General features: G+C 47.0%; 1 protein-coding gene across 3 annotated transcripts in view; it reads right to left on the bottom strand.

The window, feature by feature from the left end:
• GOLM2 (golgi membrane protein 2) overlaps positions 1-14,186 on the bottom strand; it is a 446,718-nt gene that overhangs the window by 15,749 nt on the left and 416,783 nt on the right. Inside the window, exon 9 of one of the 3 annotated variants that reach the window (XM_069222962.1) lies at positions 8,481-8,648. The exons of 1 other annotated variant lie outside the window; for it this stretch is intronic. In XM_069222962.1, the coding sequence (XP_069079063.1) occupies positions 8,481-8,648 (168 nt within the window). The remainder of the gene's footprint in view (positions 1-8,480; positions 8,649-14,186) is intronic. One more of the 3 variants, XM_069222963.1, reaches the window with a different exon arrangement.

The following is a 14,186-nucleotide window of genomic DNA, read 5'->3' on the forward strand; positions in this document are numbered from 1 at the left end:
ACTGGGAGAGGACCTCCACCAACACCACTGACTACACTGACTGGGAGGAAAAGGTACTGGCCATCCTGCACCCTGAGGGACTCACTGGAGGAATGGACTGTGGTAAATCATCTACAATTACCCCATATCCATCACACCTGGAATGCATGCACCACCCCAACCCTCCAACTACCACCAGGACCACAATCCAACCCAGGCCACAAGCACTTAATCCAGTCCCTCTGCATGCCCACAAACTCACTAACAGGCCTACATCCCTCCCCCTGTGCACAGCCACCCACCCCTGCAAGGAAACACAAAGACCTATAGCACCCACAATGCACCTCTACATCCTAAGCAAAAAGCAATGCAAACCTCACCAAAGCATCCTGCATGGCCCCAAAGTGTGAAACCTGCACAAAACCGCCCATGCCTGTGCACCCCATCCAATCATGCCAATATAACAGACATGCCCATTCCTCCCAACAGGCATCACCACCTATGCCACCCTGACGGACAGGACAAGGAGTGGCAGTGCCCCACAGGGAGACAGAGGCACCTCCCTCCCAGGACACTGGGGATGGAACCCTGGACACTGACGATCACCCTGGCTCCTCACACAGTCCTGGACTATCACCATCCTACCAACCAGCCAACAACATCGGCCCAGGGCAACCGTCCCCACACCTGTGTATCCAGGCCACAGACTGGTGGAACACAAGTACAGAGGCCACAGTCACCCCCTACCAACAGGGAGGAAGACGATGGCCCCAGTACAAGTGGTACCGCCAGACCTGTGCAGGGGACACAGGCACAGGGGGCTAGGGCCAGTGGTCCGCGGGGGGGGAGGCCACAGGATGGATGCTGCAGCCCATGATGTGATCTTTGAGGTCCTGGGAGCATATCACCATACCCAGGACAGATTGGCCCAGATAGTATCCATCCTGGAGCAGAGTCAGAGGATGCAGCTAGCACACCACCAAGAGGCCATGAGGCAGTGGAAACTGCACAATGGCCAGCATAGCAGATGCACTGCTGCACCTTGTCCCAACACAGCCCGAGGCCCACACAGACCAGGAAGCCCCTACTACAGGCCAGGATACAGACCGGACAACAACAGCATCAGCAGCAACTTTACATGTACCACCCTCTCAGGACACACAGGGGACATCCATCTCAACCTGTACCAGCCAACACCAGGCACCCAAACTGACTCTCAGGTGCAGATATAGCATGGGAACACCTGCCAAGAACAAGGCCCCCTCAAAGAATTGACTCTGCCAAAATCTATCCTCCAAGTGTCCCACTGAATCAACCAGCAAACAGTCTTTAAAAATACTACAAACTCTAGTAAGCATGGATGGACCTACCACTACTGCCAACAATGCTGTGACCATGTTGCCATATTGGACAACCACCAGTAGCCCACTCCCATTACTGTAATCTGCATAATTTAATCCCTGCGCCAAATAAAACACCTTTTCACCTGTTACAATGTCCCCTGTCATTAAGTTTAAACAAAGTGTGGATGCAAATGTATGAGAACTCTTTTATTTGTATCAGAGTAGCAGGAAATGCACCACACGCCTTACATGTTGTTGTGCCTACAGATGTGTTGAACTCTTAGACTATATTGTAATCTGTCCTATGCACACCTGGTCACAGTGGCGATGAGAATTGACCCAACACCCTCCCCAGATGACAAGGCACACTGACAGTATGATGCACAGACAGTAATCTCATCCAATTGTCCCACAAAGTTACTGGAAGTAGAGCTGTATCAGTTGGGTCCTGGTATTTACATCTTCCCCCTCTTTCTCATCATCATCACCATCACTCTTGTCCCCTCTCTGAGGAAGCTGATCTGGATATACAGCACCCTCCTCCTCCAAGAGGGGGATAGAATTTCTCACAGCCACGTTGTGCAACATGCAGCAGGCCACCACTATTCTACACACCTTTTCAGGGCCATAGGCCAGGGAACCGCCAGAGATATGTAGGCAAGGAAATCTAGCCTTCAGGAGACCTATTGTGCGCTCTATCACCCTCCTAGTACGTCCATGTGCCTCATGGTAATTCCTCTCTGCATCTGTTCCAGGATTCCTCAATGGTGTCAGGAGCCAACGCAAGTTGGAATAGTCAGAATCACCTAGAAAAAGGTGCAAAACAGGACTTCCATTGACAACTCTCAGAGGCAGACAGCCTGGCCGTCTGCTATGTGGCAATAAGTGTCAGAAACACCTACCTATGATACACCCTCTGTACTCTTGTAGTTGTTCCATCTATTGTGGTACACTACTGTTCCTCAGCACAAAGGAATCATGGACTGAACCAGGGAACTTGGCATTCACATGTAAGATGTGCTGGTCTGCAGTACACACCAATTGAATGTTCATGGAATGAAAGTTGTTCCTGTTTCTGTACACCGGTTCATTGACTCTTGGGGGGATGATAGCTATGTGGGTGCCATCGATGGCACCTATCACATGGGGTATGTTGGCAAAGGCATAGAAGTCCGACTTGATGGCAGGGAGGTTGGGGAAACCTCACATAGGACTGTAGGTGTCGTACAAATGCATTCAGGAATCTTGACAGTATAGTGCTAAACATTGGCTGTGAAAAACCTGCACCCATGCCCACTGTCACTTGAAATGAGCTGTGGCCAGGAAATGGAGTGCAGAGAGCACTTGCACTTCAGTAGGGATGGCATGCTGATTACGATTTGCTGGTGTCAGTGCTGGATCCAGTAATGCACAAAGATCAAGAATAGTTGCACGAGTGAGTCTGTAATTGATAATGATGTGACACTCCACCATTGACCGCAAATCAACAAGTGGTCTGTACACCGATGGGACACTTCATCATCCACAAGGGCCTGTACTTAGGAGGAGTGGAAAACATGTGTGAGGAACACACATACATCTGCACACATTGTTTCACATTCAGCACTTCTGGCGTGATTGTCGACGACACTAATGCATAGTGTGTGTTACATTTCAGCAACATGACCACAATGATATATCAGGGCTGGTCAGGTGAGGTAATGTTTATTATTACATGCCTATGGGTGTTTAGGGGACAAAAGGGCCTGCATTGTGCAGATGAGAGTTTTACAACTGCGTAGTTAAGGCCAAAATGTCTGCCCCCTGTAATCCAGAAGTGTTGTGGTGGAAGTGACCTCATACCGTTAGCGGCTGACGTAACGGCGCAAGGCGGTGTTTACCGCCGTGCGCACATTAATTGGTTAACATGGTTGTCAATGGGGATTCTTAGCGTATCATGATTGCCGCCGGCGGTGAGGGTGCACAACTTCACTTGACTCCCTGATCTTGTGCATGCAGGTACTCCACTGAGTGTACTGCTGTGTCCTGCCTCTGGCCATGGAAATGGCACGTGTTGCAGGGGAAAGGGCCCCGGCCTTCACCCAAGAGGAATTGGAGAAGCTCGTGGACGGGGTTCTGCCCCTGTACGCCAAGCTCTACGGTCGGGCAGAGGTACAGGTGAGTATGAGGATTGGGGGCCCTGGGTGTGTGCAGTGATGGGTGTTGGCTTCATACATGTGTGCACTTGTGACACTGTATGGTCCAGGGTTCCTGACATGTTGCGTGTGTGTGTGCTGTCAGGTGGTTTGAAAAGTCCGTCCTATAGTGGATGCATAGCCAGCTGTGTATGATTGGCCAGTGTCTGACTTCAATGTTACTTTTCTGTGTGTCCCTTATAGGTAAGCCCCCACCAGAAGAGGGGACTTTGGCATGCCATCACCAAGGAAGTGGGGACCCTGGGGGTCTACAACCGGCAGAGCATCCACTGCAGGAAGAGGTGGGAGGACTGCGGCGCTGGGTGAGGAAGATCTGCGAGGCCCAGCTGGGGAAGTCCTCCCAATGGGGAAGGGGTGCCCATTGGGTACTGACCCCCCCTTATGCAATGCATCCTGGCGGTGGCATACCCGGACCTGGATGGGCGCTTGAAGGCTGCACAGCAGTCACAAGGGGGTGAGTACACATACCATATTTTGGGCCCTTGATGGATGTGTGTGTGTGTGTGTGTGTGTGCATTCGTATTTATGCTGTCTAGTTGCAGGGACTATGACTGATGTCCATCTACATAATGGCCCCCGTGGGGAGTAGGGGTGTTTGGGTCAATTCTGCAATACGTCAGGTCCTTAATTTAGTCGGGGAATGGCTGTAGAGCAGGGTTCTGGCCACTAGTCAGGGGCACAGCCATGTGTATAGTGTTCGGTGCTGCCTGTTGGAGGGTTTTCTGGGTGGGTGTATGTGTGGACCACTAATGTACCTCCATTCAGCTATTTACAATTTCTCTCCTGTTTTGTCTCCCCATCCCTGTTCTCTTGTGTTGTCTGTGTACATCAGCATCATCTGGCGATGGATCTGAGGCACTGGCGAGTGGGGATGCAGCGGCCCTTGGATCCTCGGAGGCAGAGTCGTCCAACGCCAAGGGGACCAGTGGGTTGGAGGGCGAGGGGAGTACCACAGGGGAGGCAACTACCACTGGAGGTAGCGACTCTGATACTTCCTCTGATGGGAGCTCCCTGGCGGGGGTGGACCCCAGTGGGACCACCCCTACTGTGTAATCTTCCACCCCACCCCCCATACCATCACCGCCCTCCCAGTTGCTCCCCACAGAGTTGCCTGTGCCCGCTCACCCAGAAGGGTGGGCGTCTCCTTCGCCCCAGGCACCTCCTCCCCTGCCCCAGTCAGCCCTGCTGCCCTCACGTAGGAGGCTATTGACCTCCTGAGAACCATCGTGTAGGGCAGACAACCATCGTCAATGCCATCCAGGGGCTAGCATCGGAGATGCAGCAGCCCCATGCTTATCTGGATGGCATTCACGGTGCAGTGTCTGGCCCACAGAGAACTTTTCAGGCTCTGGCCTCCTCCTGGACGCCAGCCAGTTTCCCTGGTCATTCCTTCCACCCTCCAGCCACCCCTACCCCTTCCAGCACCCCACTCCCTTTAGCCGTCCAAAGCACACATTCTGACATGCAGACACACACCTCAACACACAAGAAGCACACTTCAAAACACAAGCACCACAACTCCCTCCACAAGCATACACACAGCCAACATACACATGCACACACACCAACATCCACTTCCCCTAGGGTGTCCACCTCTTCCGCCTCCCTGTCTGTCCCCAGAAACCACACCTGCACTCACCACAAAGACTTTAGTTGACACATGCAGCACACTCACCAGACTTGCAGACACACACAACATCCATTTACGCTGCCAGCCTGTCTTGTCCCACTGTGTCCACCCCCCTCCTCCCAAGACACTAAAACGCACCAAAACACCCACCCATCACACCTCAGCATACTGTCCAGTCACCTGCACCCACATCACGTACACCTACACCTCTTACGACCACTCCCTCTACCTCTACTCCCACGCCTTCCCCCAGGTCCACCCCAATTGCACCTAAGAAACTTTTCCTCTCTCCTGTTTTGACCTATTCCAACCCACTGGCCCACCCAGTCTCGTACCTAAACATGCTCACCTCCTGGCCCTGTCCATTCCTCCCACGTCACAGCCCGCCCCTGTCCGCCCTTCACATTCCCGTGCCCCTTCCCCAGAGAGAAAGAAGCCCCGTGCTGAACCTGGTCCATCTGCCACCCCCGGTTCAAGCCCACTCCCCCACCTTCCAAGGGCAAAACCAAACCCCCTCCACCTGCCAAATGAAAATCTAGGCCCCCCGTCATAAATCCCCACCCCCACCACCCACTGCCCCTGTTCCCTGAGGTGCCTGGATGCCCCATTGTTGCCCCTATGAGGTGGAGTACCGTAGCACTTGTGGGAGTCAAGTTGGGGCCATTGTGGCCCATCTGGCTTATTTTACTATGGACCGGCCATTGGCCTTCTATGCACTTCTGTTGCTCAGTGAGCATATTAAAGGTTAATGTGTAGCCCGTGGTGTTAGAGGCACACTCTGGTTCTTGGTCTCTCGTTTCATTGTTTGTGGGTGTGGGGCACATGTATGTACTTTGGCCATGTTGGATTTGCCTTGTGTCGGGTAAGTACCTCTTGCTGTGGGGTGTATGGCTTGTGCTGCTGTGAAGGGTTGTGAGAGCGTTGCAGGGTGGGTGGAGTGGGTGGATATGTAACTGTGCCCTTTCTTCCCTTGTTTCAGAGGTTACGGTACTTACCGTCGTCGTCTTCGTCAGCGGTCTTGGTCGTGGAGGTATATGGCAAGGAGCAGGGCTGGCATGATCTGCAACTCTCTCTCCAAGTCTGCTTCGACGTGTTGTGTGGGCCTCCGGTGAGTGTTTCCTTATATTTGGTTTGTTTCAGCCTGGCTTTGCGTGGCGGTGGTTCCCGCCCCGGAACTGATGGCAGTCTAGTGCTTCATTATTTGATGGGCGGGTAGGGCCTTTCCGTCGGCCTGTGGGCGGGCTCTGCCGTCGTTGTCGGCACCCACTGCTGGTGGTGAGTGGTTTTCAGGATGCCTGTGTTTCAGATGGTTCCTTATTTGATGGTTCGGACCGCACATCTGTTGGCGGCTGCTACCGCCACTGCCGGTGGAGCGGTGTTTACCGCTGTGTTCATAATGAGGGCCAAAGTGTCAAACCACATGGTTTGAAACCAGCTGGTTTCTTAGGTGACATACCTTCCTACGAGGTGAGATCTCCAAGAAGTTGACAAAAAGTTACAAAAAAGCTACTCAAAACATGACTGAGAGGTAGGTCAGACTGGATGAGCACTATCTGGTGTGGGAAAGGGAAAAACTGATGTCAGAATGCACAGATGGTATCTATATAGGTACCACACACATCACTTTTGGTGCGGATGATTCCATATGGAGCCGGATGACGCCACCTAATGGTGTGCAGGGGTACTGCTTAAAACAATTTTAGATCCAGTCTGAGGCCTAGGGATAAGTCTAAGGTAAGGAATCTGTTGCTAGAGGTCTCTATCAGATTACTAGTTATTAGAGGAAAAAATGGCCTTAATTTACAGACACCTCTCAGCTTCTCAAATAAATAGCTCTAGTGAAAGGGCATCTCCTTGTTAAAAAGATTTAATCACCTCATCTGTTACAGTATAGGAAAGGAAAGCAAACACTTTTTGTTCCAAACTTTCAGAGTCACCGAAGAGAACTGGAATAACTTTATCCCCGCCCCCCACAAACACATATATCCACTGGAACACAGACTTTCCTCCCTTAGCGGCTACCGGAACAACAGCCTCCAATTGTAATGTCAGTATAATTAGCTTAATTGCTAATTGTTTAGTTAATTAAAGCCATTACAATATAAAACCACCAATAACCAATTATCTTAATTAAAACTTTGAGTGCCTATCGTTTAAAAAAATTAAACAATAAAACAGTGCCTAATTGAAAGTGCGAATATTTACTGTAATCTCAGGAGACTTACACTCCCAAACTAACAACGGACTCTGCGACAATGGACTATAGTTTTAGTGCAAAATCATACAGTTATGAATATATCAATGGTTCAGCACATTTCCAGTAAGTCCTAGTTGTTGTTAACAGTTGAATTGTATAGCCAGGCAGGCAGAGCGCTAAAATGCTTTTGTGCATGAGCTTATACTGAGTCATTTATATTAATGCCCATGCTGTCCAAGCCCCTTCTACCGCTATATAAGTGGGACTGCCCCCCCTTCTGGATTGTCAACTAATGGCCCTCCGTACAGGAATCTAAAGTGCTAGTACAAAAAACATAGTTGCGGTTATATCAATAAATCCAATGTAATATATCCTGACACCATGGCCTTCTAGTCCAATCTAGGGTAATGAGAAGTACATGCACTTTGTACATGCAAACCAACTACAGAACCCTTTGAATCTGATGATTAGTGGGGGAAAGCAACGTTCAGAGGAAATGGCTGTGGCATCCCAGGACACTCCAGAGAGCAAAATAGATTGCATTTCCTCTTCCTGCTTGTGGAAAACAGGAGTGCCTCAATGACTAAATATGTAGCCCACTACTGCAGGATGAAGCTCTCATTTGTGACTGCCACAGGTCACTGTAAGCAGAATTCAGCTGTCAGATCCAAACAATTCTATTCTATCAAGTGTGTTCTTATATTGTTTCAGAACAGCAGAAAGATTTGATATCTAACTCTGCACAGTCTAATTAGGTATCTAATATGGAACTGGCAGTGGCATTTAGATGTCCTAGGCACTCGGTGCTCCACTAGCGAATTCACATCTACTCTTTTCAACACTTAGCTGCTGTGGTTGTACAATACGGGCACTTTGTTTTTAAGGATTAACTATTGAGTCCTGGAAACTCTGTTTTACTTTGTCATCAGTTTCACTCTGTTATCATGAGTTTGGGGGCCATGTGTTGTGTGCTTGATCCAAACTACCAAATTATGCACAAAGTTGGCTGAAGTGATTTGTGAGTCCGACTTTAGTCAGATTAGCAAAGACCAGTAATGAAGGCTCTTAAGCTCATGTGGCCAGTAACTTGGGAAGGACATGTACTATAACAGCACAGAGACCAGGCCCAAGCTCACCTTGAACGTCTTCTTCACCCCCATCACCATCCTCCTCCTCATTGTAAGCCAGTTCGGCCTGCTTGTCTGCCTCATACTCACCAACATTACCATCATCCCCATTATAATCCGCCACCTTAGAACCATGTTGCGGATCAACTGGGGACTCATTCTCATCAAAGAAGCGGCCTGCGAGGGATCCAGCAGCATGGTGAAATATGGAGAGATAAAAGAAAAAGCAAGGAAGACATGGAGCACAGGTATAGAGGGGAAAAATAGGCATATGGGCCAAACAGGGAAAGAAAGCAGAAGGGTATGAGGAGAGTGCGGAAAGGCAGGACAGCAATTCAGAAAGGATTAAAGGAAAGAGGAATAGTAACAAAAAAGAGAAGATGAGAAGTGAGTGAAGGGGTAATAGACAAAGATAATGTTTGAGAGAGGTGTAATGTAGGAGAAAGGCATTGAAGACAAGAAGAAATTAGGCAGTGTGGGAAGAGGCAGTAAGGAAAGAGGGGCATGAGTTGATAAGAGAAATGGGACGGAGCAGGATGGGAAAAAAGAGGACAGACAGGAACCACAGATTAGAATCATTGAACATTGCTCATGTATGAACCAATACAGCACTCCGCACATATTACAGCAGGGTATGCATGAAAAGAAGTTACTTGTCTTTACCATTATATCATTACACTAGGGCTCCTTTACTTGTTTACATGCTTACATGCCCAGGAATACTGTGAAGCTGGAACTGTAACACAAATCAGTCTGTGTTTTAGTCTCTATAGACCTCATTAGGAGGAAGTGTCTAAAATTCTAATGACATTAACAAGTGGTGTCAATAATGTGCTATTCTGTACAATTTAGATCAGTGATGCAGCCATCAGAATAGGATTCTACATAAGCCAATTCCATCCAGTGGAAGCTGGGTGAAGAAGGTTCAGATGACAGAAGAAAATAAGTCACTCACTTACAAATATAGCTCTCTTGCATTAATATATTTACAGATTCACAAGCTTATTTAAAAACAATTTGATATCCACCCAAGAATCTCCAGTAAATGGCATAGAGTACCTAAACACAGAAATTTTGCTTTTCGGTCCTTAACACATATACCCACCATCTAGATTCTGCAAACTAAGGAACAGATTCTAACACTACAACACATCAGAGAGTGAGAGTCAAATGTTTATCAGTCTAGGATATTGGCATCAAAAACTGCGTGACTTATTCTCTTTACCAATGCAACTTTGTTAGATTCACCTTATTTTTGTATGGATTAGCAACCATGATGTATTCGGGCAAGCAAAATGGCGTCCTCATCTGAACATATTTGTCAGACTTACTCCTACTACATTTGTCTCGGCTCTGCCATTTACATCCAGGCAGGAATGGCAGAAGCATTTCTTTAATGCCCTTCATGTGGGCCCCAATGCTGATCTAAACAAAGGATGTATTTCCCAACAATACTGCCGTAGCAGATGTTCCTTTTTGCAAAATTAGTCTTTATATTGGGAAGACTACGTCATTTTTAACAGAAGGAACAGACGAAAAGGCACTGCAACTGATTAGTTCTATTCCTCAAATATGCCTTACATGGTCAAATGTGCTATAAACTGTATACCTCCCTAAGTAAGTATCATTAGACCTTATTGTTAGATTTCTTTTCAGAAAACTTAGTGCATTGTATGAAACATCAGTATATATGTACAGTGATTCTGTTGGATATGTTATTTCTATCAATTGAGCCCTTTAGAAAGAGATTACCTAGCAATGCTCTCCAATTGCATTGTTAAAGCATATCAGACAACACACAAGGTGAAATGCTATATTTTATGCAACAGTTTACTTCACGTATAACAACAATACATTTCACAAAGAGTGCTCAGTGTGCAGTGACAATAGTACCCGTGCAGCAAGTGATCGTGTATAATATAAAAGTATTATTAATAGAAAATCCAAAATGAATCAAGTAGGGCCTTGACCGCACAGTATTCAAAGTATTTCTGTTGAACCGGCAATCATGTGCTTTAGTATAGTTTCCAGCTTTATATAGTGGTGCAAGCCCACTCTTATAATCAATTGATGTTTCAACCCGTTAATTATAGTGTGCTATTAAAAACATCTTCCTCCAGGCTGTACATGGAAAGCACCTTGCATAATGAAGATAAAAGACTGCCAACACGTGTGTGTTGATGGATGGATGAGTAGCTGAGTTTACTCAATGAAATAACTCATGCAACTATTCTGGTTCCGTTTACAACCGAATCTAATTACCCTATGGTGTTCTTAGAGAAAAACAGTATCAATACATAGGGCCTGATTCTAACTTTGGAGGACGGTGTTAAACCGTCCCAAAAGTGGCGGATATACCACCTACCATATTACGAGTTCCATAGGATATAATGGACTCGTAATACGGTAGGTGGTATATCCGCCACTTTTGGGACGGTTTAACACTGTCCTCCAAAGTTAGAATCAGGCCCATAGTCTATAAAAGAAGAAAAAATGGTCTTACAAACACCCCCGCCCCTTCGCACAGGCTGCAAATTCTTTCATTATCTCCCCTTGACTCTTTTTCCAGGTCTTCACACTTGTCTGTAAGTTGTCTAATCTGGGATTCTGGGAAGTCTATCGATGTAGCTACTTGACTCATAAGGTAATGACTGGAAAGATTGTTCAATGGAGTGGATTCTCAAGTAATAACTTCCAAGTCTCTTTTTATATCTGTTTTTAAAGACGAGTACTTTAGACAGCGTTTTATCAAAGTCCTTTTTAAATCTGCAAGACAGCCCATCAGATCCTTCTTAGAAATGAGTCTTCATCCTAGCCCGTGTGCTTCCTCTGGAGTGGCCTCCAGGGATACAAAGGAGTACACTGTTAACCTTAAAACTCAAGGAAATCATCTGCGGTGTTACCCATGGCTCATCCCTCAGCCCTACTGTTTTCAACAACTTCATGACCCCACCCCTTGCCAACATTGACAGATCCCATGGACTCAACATCATATCCTATGTGGACACTCAAATCATCCTCTCCCTCTCGAAAGACCCCACCACCACCAAAGCCAACTTCCACAGGTGCATGACGAGCATCACCAACGGGATGAAGGACAACTGCCTGAAGCGTAACATGACAAAAAAGTACTGATCCTCATAAACACCAACCCTCCCCCCACCTCCCCAAGCTGACCATGAAGTACTAGATCAATGACATCTCCTCCGTCTGCTCCTTCACCAGGCGCATGCTACGAAAAATCTTCAAATGGCTTCCCCAAGACACAAGTAGCACAGTCACACATGCCCTCATCACCAGCCAACTGGACTCTGGCAAAGCTTTCTAGTCACGGATCGACGTTCACCTCCTACAGAGACTTCAGACTATACACAACACCACAGCCAGACTCGTCCTCGACCTCCCCCGACAAACTCACATTACCCCTTATATCAGAGAACTCCACTGACTCTAATAACAGAAGGCATGCCAATTCAATCTGCTGCTCCTTGTGCATACAAGGCCTTTCACAACCAAGGCCCCACCTACATCAACCAGCTCCTGAGCTTCCACTAACCAACCATCTAGGCAGCTACGCTCCCTCTCCCACACTCCTAGCATCTCCTGAAGCAGAAATAAGGGACATGCCTTCTCCTACCTTGCAGCAAAGACATGGAATAACCTCTCTTTGCAGCTCCGGACCACCCCTTCTTTACCAGAATTTTGGAAAGCACTCAAGACCTGGCTATTCAACTAAGCCCCTCGGACCTGCAAGCCCTGGATACTTTCAAGGGTGATAAGCAGTCCTCTATAAATCAACTGATTGACTGCAGTTTAGTTTACCCCAAGCATTTTCCCCTGACTCGATATGTGGGGTTTTGGGGTGTCATATTCAGTGTATTTTGAGAGGGTGGCCCTGAGTGGCCTCTTATGGGGCCATGTAGTTTAGTTCCTTCATGCTTGTGTACAGCTGTAATTATATGTCCCATTTTCTGATATAATTTTTGCTTCTCTATTTGTAGTTTGTTTGTGCCTTAGGGCTGCTGTTTGCATTGCTTTCTCCCATTCCTAGCATTCTTTTCTCTCCATCCAGTACATATCAGGTTGTAGTTATATAGCCCTCACGCACCCCCCCCCCATCTTTGTTGGTCTTGTATACTGTGTTCTTCCCCATTCTTGTCATTCTTTTTTTCACTTAGTCCTGTCCAGTGCGAGTCATGCTACCTATACTTAGTGCATTTTAAGCACGTGAGCCAGGCCCTGAGGCCAGGAGCTGTGCACTTCTGCCCTCATGTGAGTCCTGCTACTATTTCTGTCACATGTACACCGTGGATCAACTCTGCAGCTCACTTATTACAGTCTCCATTGAGGACCCAATCTTCCTCTGTGTTTGCGAGGTTCCCACGGTGTGTCGTCCGATTCTCCAGTCTCTCTACTACCGCCACTGCGCTCTCTTGCAGTCCAGTCTGCTTCAGATCTCCCAGATGGTGTACCGTGTTGTTCTCTCGCTGGTGTTGGAGTCTCCACCTGGTTTCCATTCCCCCCCAGTGTCCTGACCAGCTGTCCTGTTCAGCTGTCCTGTGCTTGCAGAGCAACTGTGGCAGACCCTCTCTTCCTGTTCTGCTGCAGCCGGTAGCCATATACATCACCAATTTACTTGAGTTCTTTACCACAGTTGTCAGAGCAGTTTTTTTTTTTTTAGCCCCATTGTCTCTGGAGTCCCAGAAATCCCTCGGACCCAGTGCTCACAGGTTTATAATTTGAGACATTTTGTTTCCTTATGTTTCAGAGTGCTTTGATGGCCTCTTCATATCTAGGATATGCTCGATTCTCACAGAGAGGGCGGCTGGCACGGTTATAATGTGGGTTAAAAAGTAGGAAATACTATTAGGCTCATTTAGGGATCTATTTAGGATTACATTTGAGAACCACATTGTTTTTACAAAAACAAAGGTACAAATCTTTACTTCACATTGCATGTATCTCACTGATTCTTCTTGTAGAAGTTATAGCCAGCAAAATGGCTATCTTTCGAGACAAATCTTGATCTGTGGATCTGTGAAAGGTTCAAATAAAGGCCTCATCATGGTGGTCATAACCATATTCAGTTCCCATGCCAGTGCATTCTTTGTTACTGGTGGGAAATATGTGAATAAACCTCTAATAAACGCCTTAACAATCATTAATGAAAAAAGCAAAGATATGGTCATTCAACCTCAGAAACAGAGAGATAGCTGCTACATTCACTCTAACCAATGAATAACATATTCCTGATTTGAGTCTGATTCAAGAGGTAAGGTAAAAACTGGTGCCGGGAAGTCCTAAGCAAATCCAGAATTTTAGATCTTGTCCAAATATAGCATCTTTTCCATTTAATTCCAAATGATTTCTAAGTGGGAGGAGAACAAGTCCCTAGGCATATCAGTCTTTCAGACATCTAAGGCACCAAATGCCAACTCCTGTAAAATCAAACTATGTGCTGTAGAAAGTGATGTTTTTTAATGCAGAGTCTGAGCACTGTGACACGATGGTAGAGGAGAATCCATCTTGAATTGTATAGAAGCAGAACAAACATTCTCCACAGCTCTAGAAACCAATGCTGCTTTGGCCATGCTGGATTTATCAGTATGACATTGCAAGACTCCCTCTTAATTTTGTAGAGCACAGTGGAAATTACAAGTATCGGAGGGAAGAAGTAAATAACACACCCTTACAGTTGATCGAAAAGCTTCCCAT

The sequence above is a fragment of the Pleurodeles waltl genome, chromosome 3_1 (assembly GCF_031143425.1).
Source record: "Pleurodeles waltl isolate 20211129_DDA chromosome 3_1, aPleWal1.hap1.20221129, whole genome shotgun sequence".
In the NCBI taxonomy this organism is placed as follows: Eukaryota; Metazoa; Chordata; class Amphibia; order Caudata; family Salamandridae; genus Pleurodeles; species Pleurodeles waltl.